The 25641-nt window shown below is 41.6% G+C and overlaps 1 protein-coding gene across 17 annotated transcripts in view; it reads left to right on the top strand.

Moving 5' to 3' along the window:
• The window catches only part of KALRN (kalirin RhoGEF kinase), a 592295-nt gene that overhangs the window by 235587 nt on the left and 331067 nt on the right, over nt 1-25641 (top strand). For all 17 annotated transcript variants that reach the window (XM_036219576.1, XM_036219573.1, XM_036219571.1 and 14 more), the window contains exons 7-9: nt 17233-17424; nt 20958-21089; nt 24270-24500. In XM_036219576.1, coding sequence (XP_036075469.1) covers nt 17233-17424; nt 20958-21089; nt 24270-24500 — 555 coding nt within the window. The remainder of the gene's footprint in view (nt 1-17232; nt 17425-20957; nt 21090-24269; nt 24501-25641) is intronic.

Genomic DNA, 25641 nt, shown 5'->3' with positions numbered 1-25641 from the left:
CATTTATTATCCCACCCCAAGCTACCTATTGTTAATGCTAAGTTCTGAGTGAGTGTGATCAAGAGCTGGAACTCCTCTGCCTTGTCTCCACTCACGGAACAGAGGCTCTATCATGATGGGTACAACACCACTGAGAATTCTAGGGCTCCAGATGCCCTTGCTCCAGTTTGTAAAGCAGAGCCATGCTTGGAGAGGCAAGCCAAGAAGACCCAAAGCTCCTCAGTGTTCAGCTCTTGAAGTGGGGTATCATTCAGGGAAACACACCATTTTCCCTAACCCCATCTCCAGAGACATGGATCAGAGATTTTGACTAGGAGTAGAAACAAACTGTAATACTGAGAGTGCCCAGTCTTTTCCCAAAGCAATTGATTTCATTTGTAATAGAGAATAGAGAAGTTTAAAATAACAACACTCTGGACATGGTTCCATAGTGTAGCAGTTAGCACGTCTGCTTTACATGCAGAAGGTCCTGGGTTTGCACCCCAGTGGAGCCATGGTCCATGCTCTACAGCCGAGCCATGCCACCTTGAATGAGCCTGATGTCTGATCTTGGAAGTTAAGCAGAGTCAGGCCTGGTTAGTACTTGGATGGGAGACCACCAAGAAGACCAGGTGCTGTAGGCATAAATAATAATAATTAAAAAATAAAAAAAAATAACAACACTCTCAAAAATGCCCTTAGGGAGGCTCTCGTCTAAGGTAATTGGGAGAAGATTGGTAGAGTCATTGGAGATATCCAATAAATGGAAGTTTGCCAGAGAGAACTGAAGAAAGAGACCTTCTGGGGCAGGAACAAATCTCAAGCACTGATCTCAGAAACTATCCCTTCAGAGGAGCCTTAATTTGATTGGATAGATCTGTGAATGGATTAACCCTCCAGGACGTTGCTGAAAACAATAATAAGCTAGAAATTAGTGGAATTTAACAGCTTGGAGTGGTCAGGGAAGGAGAAAGTTAAAGAGAGCACCGTCAAGAGCATGTCATCAGGAATAAATGAAAAGAGCCAGAAATGATTAAAAAAAGAAAACAAAATAAGGAAGTTAATATAACAAAAGCTATAAACATATATTTACTGTGCTTTCTTTTCTCAGCTTCTTTAAAAGACATAAAATTATAAAAGGCGATAATTATAATGATCTAATGTTGGGTTTCTAACATTTATAGTTGTGATTTATATAATAACAATACCATAAAAAGTGGGGAAAAGGAATAAAACTATATAGAAGTAACATTTTAATATCTTATTGGAATTAAGTTAGTATATATCTAAAACTGATTGTGATAAGATGTTCATGGTAAGCCCCAGAGCCACAGCTAACAATATGAACTAAAAATATTGTGTAAAAATCCAGTAAAGATATTAAAATGCTGCATTATAAAGTTTTTACTTAATGCAAAAGAAAGCAGTATAGGATGAATAGAGGAATTAAAAAGAAGACATGTAACAGAAAAAATTTACATGGCAAATATAAATCCAACTATATCAGTAATACGTTAAATGTGAAAGGATTAAACAATCTAATCAAAGGTAGAGATTTTTAGGCTGGATAAAAGAACACAATCTAACTCTATACTGTCTATAAGAGAAACATTTTAGATTAAAAAATTATAATAGTTTGAAAGTGAAAGGATTGATAAAGATGTATTATGCAAACAGCAAACACAAGAAAGCTGGAATGGCTACACTCATAACAAACTTAAAGACTTGAAAACCAAAAATGTTACTGGAGAAAGAGAAGAACATTTTGTAATGATGAAAGGGTCACTCCATCAGGAAGATAGAACAATTATAAATATATATGTACATAATAACGGAACACCAAAATACATGAAGCAAAATCTGACAGAAATAGAAAAATGCAATTTAACAACAACAATTAAAAAAGAGAGAGACTTCAGCAGATATCTATACTTTACTTTTAATAATGGATAGAACAATTAAGAGAAATAAGAAAATGGAAGACATGAACAAAGAAATAGAAGACTATAAAACAAAAAGTTATAAATACCTGTATTAAAAATAAAAAACATCAAATTAATAACCTAATCTATTAAGTAAGGCATTGGAAAAAGAAGAGCAAACTAAACCTAAAGCAAGTAGAAAGAAATAAGAAAAAAAAAGAGTGGAAATTAATGAATTAGAGAATAGAGAAACAAAGAAAAATATGAAACCCAAAAGATCAACAAAATTGATAAACTTTTAACTAAAATAACCAAGAAAAAAAATCACTAGAATGAGATTACAAGAGGGGACATTGCTATCAATCTTATAGAAATAGGATTATAAAATAATACTACAAACAATTGTATGCCAATAAATTAGGTAACTTAGATGAAACATAAAGGCCAGATGGCTTCACCACTGAACTCTATCACATATTTAAAGAAGAATTAATACTAATTCCTCAGAAGCTTTTACAAAAAAATAGAAGAGGAAGAAACAATTCACAATTGATATTATGAAGCCAATATCACCCTGATACCAAAACCAAAAAAGATATCACATGAGAAAAGAAAACTACAGATCAATGTCACTTACGAGCATGGATGCAAAAATTCCTAAAGAAATACCAGCAAACCAAATATAGCAAAATATAGAAAAATTATATATCATGACCAATTCAGAGTTTTCCCAGGATTATAAGGTTGGTTTAACATTAGTAGAATTTTAAAAAGGGGGAAATCCCACACGATCATCTGGATAGATCCAGGAAAAGCATTTGACAAAATCCAACACACTTTCATAATAAAAATGCTCAGCAAACTAAGACCAGAAGAGAACTTCTTCAACCTGATAAAGGGCATCTATGAAAAACCCATAGCCAACATCATACTTGATAGCGAAAGGCTAGATACTTACCCATTAAAATCAGGAGCAAGACAAAGCTGTTTGCTCTTGCCACTTCTATTATTGGAGGTTCTGCCCAGGGCAGTTATTCAGGAAAAAGAAAAGGCATCCAGATTAGAAAGGTAGAGGTAAAACTATCTCTATTCTCAGATGGCATAAACTTTTATTTGGAAAATCCTAAAGCATCACTAAAAAACTATTAGAACTAGTAAATGAGTTCAGCAAGAGTACAGGATAAACAATCAACATACAGTAGATATTTCAACAAATTTAAAGTGAACAATCTGAAAAAGAAATTAAAACCATTCCATTTATAGTAGCATCAAAAAGAATAAAATACTTGGGAAAAAAATTAACAAAAGGAGTACAAAACTTGTAGTCCAAAAACTACAAAACATTGTTGAAAGAAATTAAAGATCTAAATAAAGAGTAAAACATATCATTTCATATTCTTAGATTAGAAGACAATATCATTAAGATGGTAAAATTGACCTACAGATGCAGCGCATCTCTATCAGAATTCTAGCTGATTTCTTTGTAGAGGTAATGACCTAATTCTAAAATTCATATGGACTTGCAAGAGACCCAGAATAGCCAAAACAATCTTTAAAAAGAACACAGTTGGAGAACTCATATTTTCCAATTTCAAAATTTACCACAAAGCAACAGTAATCAAGACAGTACAGTACCGGCATAACTATAGACATATAGATCAATAGAATACAATTGAGAGTCCATAAACTCTTGTGTCTGTGGTCAACTGATTTTTTACAAGTGTACGAAGACCATTCAATATAGAAAAAATTATTTTTTCAATATATGGTATTGGGACAACTGGATAGCCACATATGAAAGAATGAAGTTGGACCCTATGTCATACTACATTAAAAATGGATAATTGTACTTCATCAAAATTAAAGACTTTTGTGTTTCAAAAGATATAATCAAGAGATCGAGAAGGCAACTCACAACATGAAAGAAAATATTTGCAAATTATTTATCTTATAAGGGACTCGTATCTAAAATATATAAAAAGCTCTTACAACTCAATGACTAAAAGACAAATAACCCAATTAAAAAATGGACAAAGGATCTGAATAGACACTTCTTCAAAGCAATATACTAATGATCAATAAGTACATGAAAAGATGCTTGAAAATGCACTAAAAGATGCTAGTCATTAGGGAAATGTAAATCAGAATGACAATTGGATACCATTTTACATCAGATAATAATAAATGTTGATGAAGATGTTGAGAAATCAAAACACTTGAAAGGAGTGTAACATGGTGTAGTCACTTTGGAATACAGTCTGACTGTTCCTCAAACAGTTAAACATTGAGTTACCGTGTGACCCAAAGATTCAACTCTTAGGTATATTCCTAAGAGAAATGAAAACATGTCTACACAAAATGTCCACATATTGTACACAAATGTTTATAGCCACATTCTAATAACTAAAAAGTAGAAACAACCCAAATATTTATCAACTGATGAGTGGATAAACAAAACATGGTCTACACATATAATGAAATATTATTTGGCCATGAAAAAGGAATGAAGTGCCAGTACATGGATGTGCTATAACATGGATGAACTTTAAAAATATTTCACTAAATGAAAGAAGTCAATAAAGACCACATATTGATGTGATTCTATTTATTTAAAAGCCAAAAATAGGCGAACCTATAGAGACAGAAAGTAGATTAGTTGTTGTTATTGGTTGGGATGGATGGGAGATATAGGCACAATAGTGAGGCTACAGGGTTTCTGTTTGAGATGATCAGAATGTTCTAAAGCTGACTGTGGTGTTGGTTGCACATGTCTGTGTACTAAATACTATTATACTAAAAACCATTGAGTTGTATACTTCAAATGGATGAATTGTATGTTATGTGAATTATACCTCAATAACGCTGTTAAAAAGAAGAAGAAAAAGACAACAGGAGAATGAATGTTAAGTGGGTTCCTACGAGCGTTAAGATATAATCTTTTTCATGGTTAAAGAGAGTGACCATGATAGCATGGACAACAACGCTGGTGGTGTTAGCAAAGCTGAGATAGGAGGCTCGGGTGCACCACTTGGCATTCACTCATTGGTGTATTCAGCAGACTTTGCTTTTTGTATTCTCTGTGGCTTTTGCTAGACACTGAGGACAGCAACAGGACAAAAGACGCAAAGCTGTCTTCAAGGAGCTTGCAGTTTAGCCATTCTCAAATTCATGTACCTAATGCAAAGAGAATTTTACCTACTAGGGTATAAGCTCCTAAGGGCAAAGCTTTGTGTGTTTCATTCTCACCTGTATCTCCAGGACCTAGAACAATGCCTGGAGCCTAGTAGGTGTCTATAAATGCCTTTTGAATGAATAAGGATAGTAAACATGCCACAGCGTCTGTCACCAACCTGGAGCAGCATTTGGACAGCTAGGACACAGAATTGATAAGGCAGGGCCTTCACTTCTAAGGGAGCCTTATAGGATGTGATTCCAGCAGAAGCTGAACAACCACAGGAAAGAAGATGAATGAAAACAGTGGTTTCCATCAGGGGTGGGCCTTACAGAGTGCCCAGGTGATACACAGTAAAGTCCAGGAACTACTGGATTGGATGATCTTTCAAGTTCCACCAGGCCCTGAGCATCTTTGTTTCTGAGGTTCTAATCCTAAAGGTGGAAGTCAAGCCACTAAAATGTGCCCTTCCCTGGCAAGAATGAATGTGATCCAGTGTTTGCTGTTAACACTGGGATTCCTAAGGTAGGTCCTCTGGGGAAGATACTGCCTGCATGTATCACCAGCCAGACCTGCTCTTGCTAATGAAGTTGAACAGGATGCAGTGTTTGTATCTCCACACACAGCCTTGTGGGTGGAATTTCCCTTTTCTTCCAACTCAGTGGGAGGATTAGAATTTATTTTCTGATTTGCTCAAGATCATTTATGATCCTTGCTCTTGGCACAATTGTCAGCACTAAACTTGTCCTAAGGAGAGAAGAATGTGCTTTGAACTAAACCTGGTAGAGCTGGTACACATATCTAAGGCAGCTGTCCTACACCCTTGCTGCCCACTAGAGTCACCTGGGGAGGTTTGAAAAAACACCACATCTGGGCCCCACTGCCATAGTCTCTGGCTTAACTGTGCAGGGGCGGAGCCCATGAAATCTATACAAGGTTGAGAACCAGATCGAGAATCACTGGTCCAGAGTGAAGAAAATAAGCCATCTGTCAATTGCCTTGGGATCACGCTCTAAAACTACTGGATATTTAGCCTGTGGAATTGGAAGTGAGGACTCCCCTTTAAGGTCAGGTGTATTCAGGGAGAAAGAGTATCTGTTTTCACTCCCTGTTCCGTGCTCCCCACCCCTTAACCTTTACCTACAGGTCTCTACTCAGCCATGTTTTAGAGATTGGTTGCTATTCAAACAAGAAACATAGGAAAGTTTCTTTTCTTAGGCAGAGGAGTTCTCAGCATCACTCCGATGCACAATGGTTGCTTCTCTCACCTGCTGCCCAGTCACCTGGCCTGGGTCCTTTCTAAAAGATCTTCTTTGAGTTGACCACCAAGGTTTCTGACTCGTGGCTGGCACTGGCTTGCTTCAGCTTCTTCTCTTGATCACACACCTACTCCTGGCCCTAGATTTCCCTCCTAGTCCTGTGCCCACAGCCCTGGTACCTCTTTTCTGGTTTTAGTCCACCGCTCTCTTGGGCCTGTGAAAGCATGCTCCTTGCCCACAGGTTATTGATTATGTCCTTGTCGTGTGCCCTCTGAGCCTTGCAGCTCAGTTTACTCATACACTTTTACATATTCATATACAGCCAATGTCTGCTCTCTGCCAGGCCTGCAGCTACTGAGAGTTAATTTGTCTGAAATTCAGCCAAAGCTGCATCTTGCCTCTTCTTTGAGGTCTCCTGGAGCCAAATGAAAAGCACGAAATAGTCTATGAAACCTAGCACGTCAAATGAGATAATGTACACGAAGGGGCTTAAACTGTAAAGCATGACACTAATATGAAGTCTCGATGATGATAATAATAAGCAGCAGCATTGCATGTGCCATTCCGGGGCATGGCTGCCAGCCAGGAAGAGTATCAGATGATGGACAGAGACTGAGCAAAGACATACAGGTGAGATGTTTTACAAATCAGGATATTTGAGAATTGAGAGGTCAGGACGAGGTAGGCAGTTGAGAAGAGAGTGGTATTAAAAAAAAAAAAAAAAAAGCAGAAGTCAGAGTTCATGACACAGCCAGAGGCCCAGAAAAAAAGAGCTAAAGGATTTCCATCAGCAAGTCCTTTTGGTTCTACCCTCAAACTGCATCCAGAATCTGGCTACTTGTTACCACCTCCACAGCCACCACCCTGGGCCCAGCTCTGTTCCCTCTCTCACTTCATTCAGAGCTGAACTCAGATGCCACCCTGACTTCAGGGGTCGGCCTGCCCAGACTTCTCTATTTTAAGTAGCACTTCTCAACCCGATCAGTCTTTTACTGAGCTATAATCTAAACATATAGCACTGAAATAAGAAATATATAGTCAATATTAATTTATTGTCTGACTCTTTTACTAAATTATAAGCTTCATAAGCATAGGAGTTATCTGTCTTGTCCCCTGCTTGCAGAGTGCATTGCATTATTGAATGAATGGTTGAATAAACAAATAGGACAGAGATTTAAGACTCCAGCAATAATGCAAAATATTGATTAAAGGGACAAAGAGTTGCCTTAATCCCGAGCTTTCCTGTAGTACTGTGGAGTCAAGGACCTGTTCCCCAGGGTGACTGGCCTAGATTTCTGGGTGGAGATTACTACTCCAAGGAGGGAAAGGGCAAGAGAAGCCCACCTGCTAGGCTCTTGACCACTCTGGACTTGGGCTATTCTGGGAATTCCAAGGGCAAGTCAAGGGCCCCAGTTGGGGAGGCTTCAGAGATGTAGAAATTTTTATTGAAATCACTCTCCAGGGGCCCTGTTTCTCTGGGATGTGAGTTTTCAAATCTTTAGGAGAAATTTCTTATCATCTCTCTTCTCCCTTGATGGAAATCCTTGGCCACTCTGACTGCTTTCACATTTATGGCAGAGTAAAACAGCAGGGTGTGAAAGAGCATGAGCACCAGGAGCTATGTTTCCTTCCTAGTTTTGTGATCATAGGCAAGTTATTTCAGTTTCTCAGAGTCTAACCACCACCATCAGTAAATGGGGAATAATGATCGTGCTTTTGCCAAGGATGTTGTAAGGATGAGGGGTGATGATGCATTTTAGGCACAAAATTTGGTCTGATGTTATGCTTGGCAAATGGTCAGCAATTTTTATTGTCAGGCTCAGGAGTGCTAGAAAAAATAGTTCTCTTTGTTTGGGGACAGCTCTCAGATTTCTCATCTACAGAGCTCTCAGACTTTAATGTGCATATGCATCACTTGGAACAATCTTGTTAAAATGCAGATTCTGATTCAGGATGTTGGGAAGGGGCATTTCTAACCAGCTCCCGTCTTGTACTGATGCCACAGACCGTCTTGTATTGATGCCACAGACCGAGCTCTGCATAGCCAGGTCCTACAAGAGAAAGGGCTGAAGGAAGAAAATTTGAGGCAATAGATTTTCTTAAAGTCTTATAGCCTCTGGTTTCAACCTTAAAGGCAGCCTGAAATTACTACATCCTAACCCAGAATGCTACATTGCATTGTTCCCAACCACTCTCCCCACTGGTGTTCCTGAATCTGATTCCAGCTATCCCCACCCCTCCCTACTATATCCTGCAATGATGCCTCATACAAAGATGCTCAACCCCTCCAAGAAAGTTTCTTTAGAATTGAGAAAGAAGAGAAAGAGGGGCTTTTCTTTTACTAAAATCTGCTCCTGGGTTTCCTTGGCCCTTGGACATATGGCCAGGCGCTTGTTTTCATGGCTGCTTAATGGTTTGTAAAGCAATTGCTGGAGGAAACATTGCTACAGCAAGCCAGGCGAGAGGGACAGAGGGCTTCGTGGGCCAATGTTATCTTTGCTGAGCACAGGGGCTGCCCTAGCTCATTTCCTCTCCCTGCCCTACAATGACAGATGGCTTCCACATGGTTTGACCTACTGTCTGGCCAGACTTGACCAGATAGTCATCCATCAGCTGCCCTATTTGGCCCCCTAGAGAATACCCTTTGGTTTGTGGGAGGCAAAAGTTGGAGGTTTCATTTAGAGCTCATCACATCTCAGCTATTGTAGAAGAGTTTCAGGAATGGACAGTTCTTATTCCAGATGTTATCATCCCAGTGTCCATATGTTCTGAGGTGGGATCAGCAGGTTTACATGGTAATGTTAAACTAATTAATCATAAAATGATGCTTTAACAGCTTCAGTACCCAAAGTGGGTTTGGTACTAGCAGAGATGTAAGCAATATACATTGCATTATTAATCTGGAGAAAGGAAGTGAGGTTCAGCTTTTTCCATTGCTTTGGCACAGTCTTTTTATTTTCTTACTGATGTCGAATGTTACTCCCAAAGCCTCTGAACACTGTATGGGAAAATCTCCAAATACCTCTTCTTATGGCTGTCTCTGAGTGTAACAAAACAAAAACTTAATATGTTGTGCAGGGCATAAGAAAAGATAGCTACAAGCAGAGGAGTCATGCCGAATAGGCATAGGAGGCCTGGGTCTAGTCCCAGTATGCCCCTCTCTTTGTTACTTTGGATATACCACTATTTACTTAGCAAGATTTTAAAGTACCTGCTAGGTGGATTCACGAAATGTCTGGGCTTTATTAGTTTTTTTTTTTTTCTAATTGAATGAGATTGTTACATGAACTTGGCTTCTAAAAAGCTTTAAATAAAGTGGGTTTATGTGTCTTTCCTTAGTAAAGCAATATTTGCTCACTAACACTTGCCTATTTCACTTATATGTAAATTTTACTTTACTATAAAAAAAAATAAAAAGCTTTACCAAAATAGAAGTAGGGGAAATTTGAGTTAATTGCAGCTTTCATGAAATGCAACCTGACCAAATCTATTAAAATTAAAGATATATTAAAACAATTTTAAAACTAAAAAATATTAAAAATACCAAATCTATTAAAATCAAAATCACTCTGCAACCCTTAGAATTATTTGCAGAAGAAATAAAATAAGTAAATAAAAAGAATGAGTTTGATAAAAGTAAAAGATTAAACATGAATTCCCCATTAGCTACATCACCCATATAGACATTTGATGTTTTGATGTAATAATTTTAAAGGGGAGGAAAAAGGCCCCTGACACTGTATACTTACTCTGTACAGTATTAAGGAATTATTTTTTTAATGTATGTATACACCAAAAATTTTTAAAGTTTCCGTATACACAAGAAAATTAAGATGTTAAAAAGGACCCTAAAGAAAAGTTCCCACCACCATGCATCTCTGATACAAAATAAAAATGCAAATCAAAACTACAATGGGATACTGTCGTACACCTGTTGGAGTGGTTGTCATGGGCAGGACAAGTGGTAAGTGTTGAGAGGCTGTGGGCAAAAAGAACCCACATACATTGCTAGTGGGACTGAAAATTGGTACAACCATATGGAAAACGGTATGGAGGTTCCTCAAAAAACTAAGAATTAATCTACCATATGATCCAGCGATCCTTCTTCTGGGTGTTTGCCCCCAAAACTTGGAAGCACTTATCTGCAAAGATATATGTACCCCAATGTTCATAGCAGCATTATTCATAGTGGCCAGGACATGCAAGCAATTGAAGTGTCCTACAATAGATGATTGGATAAAAAAGATGTGGTACATACATTCCATGGAGTATTAGCCATAAGAAAAGATGAAATACTGCCGTTTGCAACAACATGGATGGATCCTGAGATAATCATGGCAAGCGAAATAAGTCAGAAAAAGTTGAAAACCATATGATTTCACTCATATATGGGATATAAAACTGAAAGCAACAAACAGACATGATAAACAGATTCATTGTCAGGGACTGTGGATTAGTGGTTACCAGAAGCAAGGGGGTGGGAGGAGTAGATAAGGGTAAAAGGGGTCAAATATTTGGTGACGAAAGGAAATCTTAACTTTGAGATATACATATGACGTACTGTTGAATTGTATACTTGAAACTTATTTGATTTTATTTATTAATATCCCAATAATTTTTAATAAAAATAGATATCAATAACTGATAATATTTAGCTATGATTCTTTGGTATGTATGTTTTTCTCAGTTCAGCTGATACTAATTTTCTATTTTTTATATTTCACAGTTTGATTTAACCTTGATTTTTCATTTGACTCGAACAATTTTGCTAAGTACCTTGGCCTTGGTTGGTTGTTTGCTTGGCCTCCCTCCCTTGACTTTTGGATTTGGAGAGTCAAGGTCTCCAGAGCTTGTCTAAGAGGACTGAATCCCTTTCAGGAACGTGGCTCCTACATGCCTCACGTTCTGGATCATCTGATGGATCACAGCTTCCATTTTCATAATGATAATTTAAAAGCTGTAGCCCCGTTAACTGGAATGGAATTGAGAACTCCATACCAGGACTCATTCATCCCAGAAGTGAGATAGCTCTTCACTGACTACGCTGCCTCTCTGGAGGTGAAAATGAGAAACATTGTTCCTGGACGACTAAGTGAAGGGCCCCATGTCCAGCATGGGGAGGAGACTTCTGCCACCTTTTATAAAATGGTCAGTGCTAAGGAGAAGGATCTGTCTTCTTATATGTCCTGATGACAGTCTCACCTCTGGGTGCTTTAGGTCTGGTTAACACATAGCTTTAAGATGGCTATCCCAAGAGACCTCTATTTTTCCAACTTAAGATTCGGACGAATACTGTGTTGAAAGGGCATGGCTTACAGAGCGAGTCACTGGCTGATTCCGAATTCTCTGATCTCTCTGGGTCCAGGAAAGATCTGCGGACAATTCAGGGCCCCAGACCCTTGAATCCTAGGGGAAGAGCATCTGTCAACAGAGGGGGTGCATTGTGCATGGTAGTGGCCTGACAAACAGCTAGGCAGCTTTGCCTGTTGTAGAGCTGGGCACATGTGTCAGGCTCCTATGGAAAGGTACTTTTCCTAGGAATAGTAGGGACATTGTGGGATGTTCTCTGTGAAATACAGTGAGACTCTGCACTCTTGTTGGAATCTTTGCCTCTAGTTGGAATAGTCGATAGGTTTTTCTTTTCTTATGTTTTTTCCTAATACTTTGATTTGGTTTTCCTTTAACTTGGAGCGATAACAGCAATCTGCTGGAACTGGAAAAGGGAAAAGACTTAACATTCTTATGGGTTATATGCCAGAAAATGGACCGGATGCTTTATGTCTCATGTCACCCACAGGAGAGAGTTTCTGATTCAGGGTGGGAACCTATAACCACAGGAGTGTAAAATCCACCTCTGCTTTTAAGAGTGAAGTGAATGCAATTCAAGTGATACACATATGCAGAAATGATCTGCTTTAACAATCAGCCCCTGCGTTTCAACAACACAGAGCCGAGGGTTACCGAAATGATAGCTTGTATCAAATGATTATTTCTCGAAGAATCAGTATTTTTTTCAGAGCATACCACATAAAAAAAACTTCATTTAAAGAGAAAAGTTAGCTGAGTTTTTAAGTGGAAAGTTATCATTATCTCCAAGTAACGTTGCATGGTTTTCTAGCCAGTCAGGGCAGACAGGAGCCAGGTTCAAAGGGGGAGCCTTTGGCAGGGCTGGAAACTTTCATCAAGATTCTGCCAAGAAGTGCTTTAAGGGGAATGACTCTGCTCCACTGATTTCAGTTAATCACAGTAGGAGACAAGATCTCAGGAGAAGGGGCCATCTATCCTGTGATCTTCAATTAATGAATGCAAGAATGAAATGAGAAAACAAAATTTTGTAGGCAAGAACAGTGGAAGCAAGGTATAAATACAGAGGGTTTTTGAGTTAGCAAGATTTGCTGGAATGTAGTTATTTTTCCCATTTGTGACCAAAACGATGGGAGGAGAGCGTTAGGAGCTGGGTAGGATGGGGCGGATGAAATAACAGACCACATAGCGAGCACGTTGCCATTCTGCAGGGTAGATGGGGTTCGTATCTTGGACTATGCGATACTTTGAATAATGATAGTAATAGCACTGCATATATGTGTGTGTGTGTGTGTGTGTGTGTGTGTGTGTGTGTGGAGGGGGGTCTTAAATTAATAAAGCAATTTGGAAGTAAGGTTTTAAGAAGATACTCACTAAGCCAGAATTGTTAGTCATATTATTAACTTCTAGCCAACAAACAAGACTGGTTGGTCTAGGCAGCTCTGCTCAGGGGAAGAGGAGGGGAGCAGCTGGCCCTTGGTCACCCAGCTCCAGCTACGGCCATCACATAGCAGGCCAGAGAGCGGAGCCAGGGTGAGGGGCTGAGGCCCGCGCCAGCAGTGGCTGGGCCATGTATACCTCCACGGGGGGCAGCACTTCTCTCCCAGGTCACTCTCCATGCATCATCCCCTTGCTAACCTGTTAACGCACAGAGCAGTCTTTCAAAAGCATAAATCAGATCATGTTACTCTTTTGTTTAAAACCTTCCCATTGCACCTGGACACTTGAAAGTTTGAATTACTCTGGTTTCTTCAGTTTATGCCCCACTACCTCCGAAGAAGAGATTCGGGGAGGGCGATAGATTTAGTCAACATTCCCCCAGGCACTGAAGAAATAAGAAAACAGCAACCTAAATTCTCTTTATGTTCAATCTGGCTGCCCTTTCTATACAGAGAATGTATCTAGAGGCCTGGGTTATATGGAGCAGATGCTGCTTACTCAGAAATGGAATATCTAAGATCATTCAGCTCAACTCCCTCACTTTACAGGTGAGGAAACTGGGGCACAGAGAAGGCAAGTGACATCTTAAGTGACTGCCAGGGGTGAACCAGAACTCATGTCTCCTGACTTTGGCCCAGTGACTGACTAGTGGACAGCTCTGCAGATGGAAAGGTGTTTAAGGCTGGTGGGGAAGAGTGGCAGGGCCAGCAGCTGGCAGGCAGTGGAGGAGGCAGCTTGTAGGAAATGGAAAGGCCATGAAGAGTCAAAATGTCCATTCCTTCTGGCCATGTCCCCAAGACAGACCATATCCCCAAATGCTCCTTAACAGTGGCATGAGCCATGACACAGAACCACACGGATGGATTGATCAAAGCTATGACATGTCATTTGTGCCTGATGACTAAGCCCCCCTATTTACACAGACTCTTAGAATCTAGCTCTTTAACCCTGTTCTTTCCTTTTAAGTCATTTGCGACCTTCTGCACCAGTCCTCTTTTCATTTGGGTTGTGGCTGCAGTTCAGAATCTATCTGCTCATTTGTCCCAGGTTCTAGGCTGAAGGAAAATGGAGGAGGATGATAATGAACTTGGGCAATGTTTCCTGCAGTGTTTTGCTATTCTGAAAAGGGGCTATAGAGAAAAAAACGAGCACACGTATGAGTCAACATTATCTTTATCCCTCTATTGTGAAAAATACTGCCTCGACTTCTTTTGTGAAGAGTAATCATTTGTTAGTTTTAGTTAGACATTTCCAGGCCCACTGATAAGGAAACAAAAAGGCATTTACTGCGCTAGTCTCTAGAATGTGAAATGTAAGCTGTGGTCTGTTTTTTGTTTGTTTGTTTTGAGCTTTCATTTATGATCACAGGCTTAAGGGGTGCAGGGGGCCCTGGAGGACCGCCAGCCTCACCACCCCCTTCTGTGCAGGAAGCCCCTTCCCAGCATCCCTGCCAGTGGTTCAGATCCCTTTCCGTTGCATCCCCACAGCAAGTCGCCTCTACCTCTGTCAAAACACTTACTTCATTTTGCTTTAAATTACAGTTATTTGAGGACTTTTCTTAAGTCTCAGCTGTGAGCCCCTGAGGCCAGGAATCCTGTCTCACTTCTCTTTGATCTCTCACAGTAACCAACACACAGCCTGGCCCACTCTCCATAAATATTTGAATGAGTGACAAGGTGTTAACAGCCTCAAGAAGGCAGCCAGTTAGACATTTTAATGGCTAGAAAGTACTTCCTAAGAGTGAGCAGATATGTGCCTCCCTGTGTTCACGGTGGGGAGGATGTAAACAGGCAGCAATGATAGAGGGCCAGGCACCCATAAGATGTGCACGAGGGACCCCAGGAACAGGCTAGTACTCTGCCCTTATTGCTCTTCTTGTTTTCCATTTGGCCAAAGCACACAAGGTCTTTCCCAGGACCGGAAAACCCAACAACCGTAGATACATCTGGATAAATATGTGTGTGTGGCGGGGGGAGCATTTCCAGGCTTTGAATCCAGTTTAGAAGGACAGCTATATCAGACACCGTCCATGTCCCACCCATATCCCCTCAGCCCACCCTGAAGGTCATCTGCAAATGCTTCTCATACTCCTTGACAGCTTCCTGTGTTTCTCTGCCCATGGTCACTCTCTGATATGGGGGGTGTGCTTGGCCTGTGTGTAGGTCAGGCTGAAAATGCCAGGGAGTTACTCTAGGAGGGCCCTTCAATCATGAGTGATGAGAGTTGCTGTATAAATATCCCAGATTCCTTGTCTCCCAGTGGGACGGCGCAGGAGTGTGTTCTACAGTCTCTCAAAAAGTTTCGGGAGGGATGACCCCCAGGTGCTCACAGCAGTAACCAATTAATGAACACGTCCTTTATTTTTCTCCCTGTCTTCTTTGACTTCCCCACTCCATCACTGTGCTTCCTAAGGACCACACTCAAATAAACTATTTGTCCCAAAACCGTGTCTCGGGGTCTGCTTCAGGGGAACCCAAACTAAGAAAACACAAGCTGGGGATTTGGGGGAATCCAAATGTTACTCCCTTAGAAGACAGAACTTTTAACATCAGTACATGCTTTTTTTTTTTCCCTTTTCTTTCCCTCTATTTCTGAGTGCAGAGTTGGTTTTCCTGTCAATTCTGTAAATAGAGTTGCTGATTTGAAGTAGAATCTGTATCCTAACTCAGAAAACAGGGCCAATAATGATTTCTAAATCTCTGAAGGATAGCAATTTCAAATAATGAGAATAAGTAATTCTCTCGTCTGTTGAGGGAATGTACTATGTCAGAAAGGTCTCAGGCCAGACTAAAGAAAGAGATTATGCATGAGGGTCATTATACATCGGGATAGACTTGTGTTCAAGCACGTCACTGAACATTTTCAACTTCTGCAGAGATCTAAATTGAGAGAGACCTTATGCACCTGGCTTAGGCCAGGGATGGAATGCTTGGGGTCAGGGACAGCTAAGATGAATGGGGATGATGAGAGAAGAGAGAAAGGAAAATCAGGAACCTTCATTAAACTTACCCAATATTCATGAGATACCCCTGAGCTAAAAGAACCAAGAGAAAATGCTGTTGTTGAAGAATATTATCATTTGAGAAGATTTGCAACAAAGAAAAACGATGTACATGCCACCTGCCACCCTTAGACTTCTTCATACAGACATCATGTGAGTCAGAAAAGCTCTCTGTGGGTGCCACAATATTACTTGATTATTTTGACACCTCAGACAATTAATAGGAGGTAGCAGTTAAAAATAACCAGGCTCGCTACTGTCTTAGATTTGTGAGGTTTTTCTTTTGTCTTATTCCTTCCTGAAGGGTTTTCTGCTAGCCTAGTAGGAAACAACACACATTGTGGTCATGAATTTTAATTGGCAATCAAAGATGAGAATGACTATGAACAAAACACAAGAGGAAAGGAGTAAGCAGGGCCAGGATTGCCCCACAGATGTCTTTTGGGGGTAGCCACAGATTCCTTTTGAGGTCAGGTGGGAAAATGTTCCTAAGTCAAGTAGGAATAGAAAGGTTTCCATCGATCTTGTTTTTAGCATGGAAATTGTTGTGGCTTCAAATACTCTATTTAAACCCTGACTGATAGCCGGTGCCCCAGTTCTTTCGGTGAAGGGACAGGTGTGGAGGCAGCGAAGCCTTTGCTTGGTGATTGGAAGATGTGAGGTTACCATGCAACATGTCCTTTGCCCTCTTCGATGTGCATTGCTGCCCTGTTGTGGGTGGCAGTAATGCCGCAGGTATAGCTCTCTCCTCTACAAGAGAGGTGCCTTTGGGTCTTCCAGCTTTTCCCTAGTCTGAGCCATTACTTCTAGAGAGTTACTCTTAGAAGTATCATGCATGACCTCATAAGATAATTGTGAGGATTACTAAGGTAGTCCTTGTAAAGTGACTGCATTTATGTGCATTAGTAGTTGGCACAAAAACTATGCTGGTCCCTAGAATGAAAAGCCTCAGTTACTGTATCTCTATTAGAATTTTATGTCATAGACAAAGACTTCACTTGGACCAAAAATGGATACAGTAGTATAGCCTATACCAGCCTCTTACATACTTTTTGCTTGACATAGACTCCTTTTCCCAAATACCCACTCCAAAAATGATAAGTGGATGCCTTTTCAGCCTGCCCCACTAAACACTCGTTCTCCTTTGCCTCCCAGAACGCCTATGTCAACATCAACCGCATCATGTCTGTGGCTTCCCGCCTCTCTGAGGCTGGCCATTATGCCTCACAGCAAATCAAGCAGATTTCCACGCAGCTGGACCAGGAATGGAAGAGCTTTGCTGCTGCCTTGGACGAACGCAGCACCATCCTCGCCATGTCTGCAGTGTTCCACCAGAAGGCTGAGCAGGTGAGGCCAAGGGAGCTGCTGTGGCTGCTCGTGGTGGGAATGGTTGGGGGACAGGGGAAGGGCAGGGTGGGAGGACGTGCACGTTTTGCAGAGAGCCCCTCCTCTCTTTTTGAAACACTGACGACCTTGCGGAGTAGTCGCAACAATAACCCATGTTCTACCACTTTTATGGCCCCTGTGTACATAAATAAAGAAACACTGGTGGTTTTGCTTGTGATCCAGACAAGAAGGAACTCGGAGCCTGTTTACATTCCACCGGGTAGTTTATTGTTGTCTGCTTGTGTGTGTTGATTGCTTAGTATGCATTCCCTTAGCATAGACCAAAGGAGTGAAACTAAACTGGTCATTGAGTTCTGAGAGCAGGGGAAAACTAATTTTACACGAAGCATTTGCTATAGAGAACAATAATGTAACAATAATACGGTAGATAGAAATAACAATTATTTGTTGGCATTTATTTACTGGTATTGGCCAGTGACATTACTGACCCATTTTATAGAAAGGAACACTGAAGCTCAGAGAGATTAAGTGACCTGTGTTGGAGCTGGCCCAAACAGATCATGGAGAGCCAGTCATTAAATTTTCATGAATTTTGTGAAGTGGTTAAACATAGCCATTTCTTAAAACTACAGTTACATCAAATATGTCATATAAAAACAAAGCCCATAAATACTCAGAACTCATTTCTTCCCAATTATTTTGCTGCATTTTATTATCTAGGTTCTTGAGGTTGTTTATATGTATTTATCTCTATGGTGGAAATACTGCACAGTATGGGTTTCCTAATTCCACATTTGATGATGTCGCATTGGTAACTTGAAATAGATCATGGTAGGAGTTTCATACCATGGAAATCATCAAATGCTACAAACTGAGCCTTGATTTATTGTTTTATTGTGTCTTGTCTGTAGTTCTTACATTGTGAATAGCACACAAAATTGAGGAAATATTCTTTGATACTCAAAAACTATTATTCCGTTAATCAAAGAAGTCCCTCACATCATGGATGAATTAGTAATGTTCTGACACAAGACTTCAGATATTTTCACTGTTGTCTTCCACCAACATGAGTGAAAATATCAGCCGGCTTTCATGTTGAAACTGTATGTCTGTCATATACAAATCAATTGGCTACATCGAATTTTCAATAAAGAGCATCGTATATGTTGTTATTCTGTGTAAATTATATGCTACATATCCTTTATGTTAGTAAAGTTCATAATACACATGTGTGTATTTGTGTGTGTATACACATATGTGCTGGTTGTTAAACATTTACTAACACACCACTGTGAAATTCACACAATCTATGGGCAGCTGGGATTTCAACCCAGGTGTGTCTAACATTATAGTCTATGGTTTTAACCTCTAAGTTTCTCTTTTTGTATGACATTTGCGTAGCTCACAGATAATGCAGAGTTGACCACAAGGTCATACCTTAAATCTCTCCCTCCATTAGCCACCAAACGTGAAAGGCAATATGGAATAGTTGAAAGAGTCTAGTCTTGGAGGCCAGACCTATGTAAGTTCTAATCACAGCCTCATCATTCATTGGTCTTTAGGCAAGTCACTTCACCATTCCAGGCTTGTTTCCTCATCTCTAATGTGGGGATAATCACAGATCTCCCTGCACTGTTAAAAAGATTTGCAGTGGAGCGTGTAAGTTGCCTAATGTGCTTTTTAAATGATAGATTTTACTGTGGGTATTTGTTAAACATACTATCCCAGTACTTTAAATTTCCTTCACTGTGCCCATTTCTACCTGAGACCTTCCCAAAGGCTAAAATACTTGTGTCGCAATTCAGGGGTAGCCATCCAGAGGGACCTAGCCATGTGTTTCTGTTTGTTTGTTTGTTTTTTAAGATGATGGTGGTAATGACTGATAGTGACTGGCTCATTCTTAGGACCATGAGAATATTCATATCTAATCTCTTGTTCTGTTTTCAACCCTATTATGTGCACATTTTATTCAAAGTTTATCCAGACTGGTAAGGAAGACCCAATGCTTCTCTCTCTGTCTCTCCTTCTTTCCTTGAGCTCACCGTTTTGCGGGATCTGCTATTGGACTCATTTTAAAGTATAACAGAGAAATTGCAAGGACCTTAAAGAGGTGCTGCCCTCACAATTGACGCATTAATATCAAGTTGCTTTCAGGTTCCTTTGTAAAATGGTTATTGGTGGAGCAAAGAAGCTTCTGAGAATTTATCGAGTACATGCAATCCGATACTGGATAGCATCCAGAACTCTTCCATAATTGTTGAGAGACGCCTAATGTGATAAACATATACAGAATGAAAAATCAACCACAACAGCCACCAGGCCAGGGACTGAAAGCTGGGAGTGACAACAAGACTAGAACTCAAGCAGTTACAATAGAAACAGAGCTGGAACAGAGTAGCTGGAGGAGTCAACCTCTTGTTGATGTTTCCTGACTTAGTTTGGATCAGGAGCAATTTTATTTGTATCTATTTTTAATGCAGTTTTCTCGGGTATTATTATTAGTCCTTCAGGGAAACTCATAAACCATGGTTCTTTTTTAGCTAGGGGTAAAAAAAAAAAAAAATCACCAAACAATGGATTCAAGGCTATTTTTTCAACTTGTTTATTTAGGCAGCTCTTTATTGTCCTCATATGGGCTGTTTTGGCAATGAGATAAAAAGGTATTTAGGCAATTAATTTAAATGGAGCTGTGCATCCAGGCGAGCAGAATCACAGACAGAAGCATTCCAGACTGTTGGGTGAAGAATTATTTGCATTTTAAAGGTGTACTCTTCCACCCAATAAATCTGAGTGATTTCAGTTGGCTCACCCTTTGTGCATGGAGACCCATAGTCTTCCACAGTTGTTAATTTTAATTTTTAAGTAATTTGATATCTGTCAGCATCTATATCTATATCACATCTCAGGAGCCACTGCCAGCTACACGTAGTGCATGGTGCCCCTCCCCTCTCCCACGCCTAAGAATACTGACCCAATATTGGAGATCTTGAGGGTTAATCTCCATCGCTCATGGGAATGGCCTCTACAAGTTGGGGGAGGGGCGGGCTGAGAGTCCTGTACGTGGTGTTCTTTGCTCTTCTTCACAACTCAGTGTACAGACTATAAAGTACATGTGTGGAAATATCCCATTACATTACATGCACCCCCAACACAAACACATGCCTATGAGTGTGCACAGGACAAGCAGCTCTAACGTATACGTGTAACGTAGTAAGCTGTTTGCATATCCGTATTTTATAACCAGTGTGCGGATATGACTTGTTGAACATGTAGACACCTCCCACCCCCAGCAGTTTCATAATAGTCTTCTGTATTTGTGGAAACTACGCAACCTAAACAGATACTGGGTCTGACTTCTTACATGGAGTTACTGTTTGAACACTTAAGGGGAAAACTCCACCCTTGACAGAGGTCTCTCCTAAGGTTTCCTGAGGTCCCAGTGCTTCTTCCCAAGGTATCTGACTGTGTCCACAAAATCCACCCATTGCTCACCTCCAGTGCTCCCACCCTGACCTGGCCGTGTCTCCTTCCAGTTCCTGTCAGGAGTGGATGCCTGGTGCAAAATGTGCAGCGAAGGTGGCCTACCATCCGAGATGCAGGACCTGGAGCTGGCGATCCACCACCACCAGTCCTTGTACGAGCAGGTGACCCAGGCCTACACAGAGGTGAGCACCAAGCAGGACACCCAGGGGTTCTGGGCATGTATGTGTATGGGTGCATGGCGAGAGCACTGGCCTGTACACTGTGGAACAGCCTAGGTTGGACTAAGAAGAGAAGCCGTTTTTCTCCCTTTAGAGACACCTTTAGGATCCTTGATGTATGAATGATGGTGTCTCCAGCGAGGCAGCAAAAAAAAAGCTGGGCCATCAGCAGGCACCACCTTGGTGCGTGTACACACACGCGCACACACACACACACGGACACGGACACACACGTATTTGCCTCACCATGTATGTGAAGATAGAACTCTCTGTATAAGGAGGTGACACTGTGCTCCTTTGGAGTTTGCTTTCTGGCTGGTACGCACCAGCCTGCCACCCCTTTTATGAAGCAGCTCATCAAAAAATACTAATTTTCTCACTATACAAGGTCTAGGGAAAACTCACCACAGGGTGGACATAAGTGTTTGCAGGCATGAGAAGCTGCCATAAAAGTGAAGAAAAAGCTAAAAAACTCTTCCACTGAAAATTCACAGGCTGGGGGCATGGTACAAAGTTAAGAAGGGGAGAAACACTTCTTGATCCTTGGTCCTTTCAAATCGAAAGGCTCATATACGTGCATCTGTGTGTACATATACAAGTAGGTAGGTTTGCTAACTAGGGTGAATTCCGAAGGAGGGAGCTGAGGGATGTAAAGAAATGGACTGATTAAGGAAGTTTGGTGAGGAGAGGAAAGTGAAATCACATCTGACCCATGATTTTCTTCTGGGGCAATATCAGTCAGAGCGGTGTTTGCCAGGGTGGGTTTCTGGACCCACAGGCATCACTCACCTGAGGTGTTTGTCAGAGGTCAGATTCCTAGATTATACCCCAGACTGAACCGGAATGTCAAGAAGTGGAACCTGAAACCTACATTGTAACAAATAGTACCCCAAGTGAGTTTGATAACGTTGACGCCAAAGAACCAGTGGCATCTGGGTGACACTAAGGGCTTTTGCCAGTGTCAGAACTGAGTTGGAATCTTGGCTTCCTTACCAGCAGTGTGACCTCAAGCAAGTTATTTAATCACTCTAAGCCTCAGTCTCTTTGGTGGAATAAAGATGGTAACATGTACTTCATGGGGGAGTTTTAAGGGTTATAAAGATAATGCATGTAATTTACCTGGCCCAGTGCCTGGCAATAGTAAGTGCTAAGCATGGTAACAGGTTTTGTCATTACAGGAGGCAGAGAGGAGGGCTTATGAGCCAAATCTGATCTCACCAGCTCTGATCCAAATGGCCTACGGCTTTCTCTTAGAACTGTGCTTCTGCCTATGGGTCAAAATCTCTAAACGTACTACTTATAAAACACAAAAATAGAGTATACAAATGAGATTAATATTATACTTATATGTTTCACGTTGATGGGCTATGAGTGTAATTATAAATACAGATACAATGTTTCTCTGCATTTATACTAAGACCCAAGCATTGTGGGACATAGACATTCCCTCGCAGCCCACTTCAGAAGGCAGTGGGCTGCCGCTGCCTCCTACAGATGTGGACCGAGGCAGAGGACTGGAACTCACATTGACATGGATTTCAGGACGTGGCCCCCTGCCTCTGACCATCCTGCCCTAAACATAGTGTAGTGCCAAAGGACAGCATGTGCTTAGAATGCACTGAAGAGAGCTCTCCTGGGTTTGGCCATAGAATAGCTGTCTTATTCATGTCTCTGGAGGATATTTCCTCTGTATTATTTAGAAGATACTTCCCTTGCCCCTGCCCGTTGGCAATACATTTTGGGAGGCAACTATGGTGGGGTGGAGTGGATAACGATGGTCGCTTAAATTGTATACATTCCTTCAGGCCGGTTTCCTCACTTGTCTCAGCTATACTTTCCACTTGTGCTCCTCTTTGTCATACCCCAGCCCTACATGCATTTCTGTGGCAGGGGGAGCAGCAGCTGCCTCTGGGCTCCTGAGCCCCCACCAAGCAATGATCAGGACTGAAGGTGTCGGTGAGGGGAGGCCGCAAGCCCAGCAGACAGCTACCCATTGATGGTCATAAGGCTGGAGGTGGGAGCACACCTCCTTCCATACCTTGCTGGTGGAAAAGGACCATTTCAGCTCCAACTTTGATTTCATTGTTAACCAAGTTAATTTGGGGTCTTAAAATTGCTATCGATTCTCCAATCGCTGCTGTTTTAATTGAAGAGACACATGCTCTACTGGGTACTCTGCCAAGCCCTGGCTAGCCACAGGTGTCAATCATATGATGCCACTTTCCAGACCTCTTGGTGCCCGTAATTGTGCCAGGTTTCCAATGAGGAGTGACAGGGAATGTCCCCCCTCGCACACTGGTCTCAGCACTGAAGGTGAGTGTTGGGCAGCCAGGTGCATGGATGCTTTATCCACAATCTAAGGGTCCTTTCTTTACTCTGCATATTATGGAAAGAAGAGGATGTTACCATTTTCAGGAGGAAAAAAGGAGTTGTGTAGGAGAGCAAAAGATGGATCAATGTCAAAGAAAGAAAATGACAAGGAAATAAAGACAGGAGAGAGAGAGAAATGATGATGAAAATAGAATTGGGAGCCAATCCTACGTGCTTGGCCTCCTTCTAAGCACCCCACATGTGTTAACTCATTTAATCCTTACCACAACTCTATGAGGTATGTACCACTACTATCACTATTTTACAAAGAAACTAAGGCTTAGAGGTTAGGTAAGTTGCCTCTAGTTACACATCTAGTAATTTGGAACCAGGTAGAAGAAGGTAAACAAGAAAGAGGGGGAGAGGTGTATGGAGTCAGCTTCATTTTTGAGAAGAAATTCGACTGCCTGACCTGTCAAGTGAGTCAGTCAAAATATTTGTCAAGTACTATGTGCCAGGTGTTTTCTAGGTGTTGGGGAGACGATGAACAGGGCAGAGTCACTGCCTTCATGGAGCTAACATTCAAGAGGGGAGAAACACAGATTCAGGAGTTTTATAGGCAACTGGCCACTGCCCCAGCAAATCCTCTACCCTAGGATTCTGGGATGCTCTGCCCTCCCCTAGGCTGCAGGCTGGGTGCGTTCCTGGTTCCATGGGTCTGGGTAGGGCTGAGATTCTTAGTCCTAATCAGAACCCCTGGGCAGACCTTCCTTGTCTATCTGTGCCCTGCCTGCTGCTCTGTTCCCTTGACCTGGCTTTGCTTCCTGGCTACAGGTCAGCCAAGATGGCAAGGCGCTGCTGGACGTGCTGCAGCGTCCCCTGAGTCCTGGGAACTCCGAGTCCCTCACAGCCACAGCCAACTACTCCAAGGCAGTGCACCAGGTGCTGGACGTGGTGCACGAGGTGCTGCACCACCAACGGCGACTCGAGAGCATCTGGCAGCACCGCAAGGTGCGGCTCCATCAGCGGCTGCAGCTCTGTGTCTTCCAGCAGGATGTCCAGCAGGTAACAGGCCCCTGCACCCGGCCTCCATCCCAGGCAGGCAGACAGCTCAAGTTCCTGACCTAGGTGATCAGGCCTGGGAACATCTGATTTGTGGAGGGAGGAGGGAAATTCAGCCCCTAGCTATTTAGCTATTCTATCCTACTTCCAAAGGAAAAAAAAATAAAAATCCATCTGGACTTGTTGATTGCATGTTTTTCACCTAAGCAGCTTTACAGACTAGGCCTTCTCACCCTATGGTATTGAGAAATAGTAATAGTAATTCAGTCTGAGAAATAATTTCTTGCAGTCATGTGACATAGTTTTCTTTGGGGAGAGCTTGGCCCCTCACATAGTCATGAGCTTTCTGGACAAATCAAGGGCCCAAAGGGTTATCTGAGCACTGTCACGTTTGGACCTCACATATCATGAACCCACTTCCTAATTAGGGATGCAAGTGGCCTGCTTGAGTGGGGGTTTGGAGTGGGACACAGAGCCTTTAGGGAATTCTTAGGCAAAACTGGACTTGGGAAACCACATTTAAAACATGATGACTATTGATGACTCTATGTTCCATAATTAGAGATTATTTCTGGCTTATTCTGTCCTTTCGCATTATTATACCAGTCATAGCTTTTTCCTTGATTATGGATAACAAAGATATGGTTACATTTTTTTTATTTTAAAAGGACAACCTTGCTGCAAGTACCCTTTTGGATGAAATAACCCATCCTTTACCTCTCATGCTTTCTGTCTCCCTGAGGATTCCTGAGGGCTTTGCTCTAAGGACTAAGTGGGCTGCTGCTGGCTGGGACCTGGGGATTGACATCGAGGCTTAGTGTCATCTCCTTGCTGGTTTGCTATGAGAGGCAGGGGTGGGGGCACTCATTAGATTTTTGGGGGGACCGCCACACAATTTCAAGATTATACATGTAAAATACTACATTTTACTCTCCCTACATACCTTCTGTGGTATTGACCAGGTGTAATCTGAAAGCATATCAAAATATACATGAAAAATTGAGAGCCAACTGGACATGTTGTCAGACACATTGGTTCCCTTCACAGCTGTTGTCGGGAGGGGCCCTTGTGCCGACTATGACACCCTCTGAGCAAGGGGTTCACCGTGCAGTCAGTCCCAGCAGTACGTAGCCTTCAGGATTGT

Source organism: Rousettus aegyptiacus, unplaced genomic scaffold (assembly GCF_014176215.1).
Source record: "Rousettus aegyptiacus isolate mRouAeg1 unplaced genomic scaffold, mRouAeg1.p scaffold_m13_p_4, whole genome shotgun sequence".
Taxonomy (NCBI): Eukaryota; Metazoa; Chordata; class Mammalia; order Chiroptera; family Pteropodidae; genus Rousettus; species Rousettus aegyptiacus.
The sequence above is the reverse complement of the archived record's forward strand: the minus strand, read 5'-3'. Positions and strand labels throughout refer to the sequence as shown.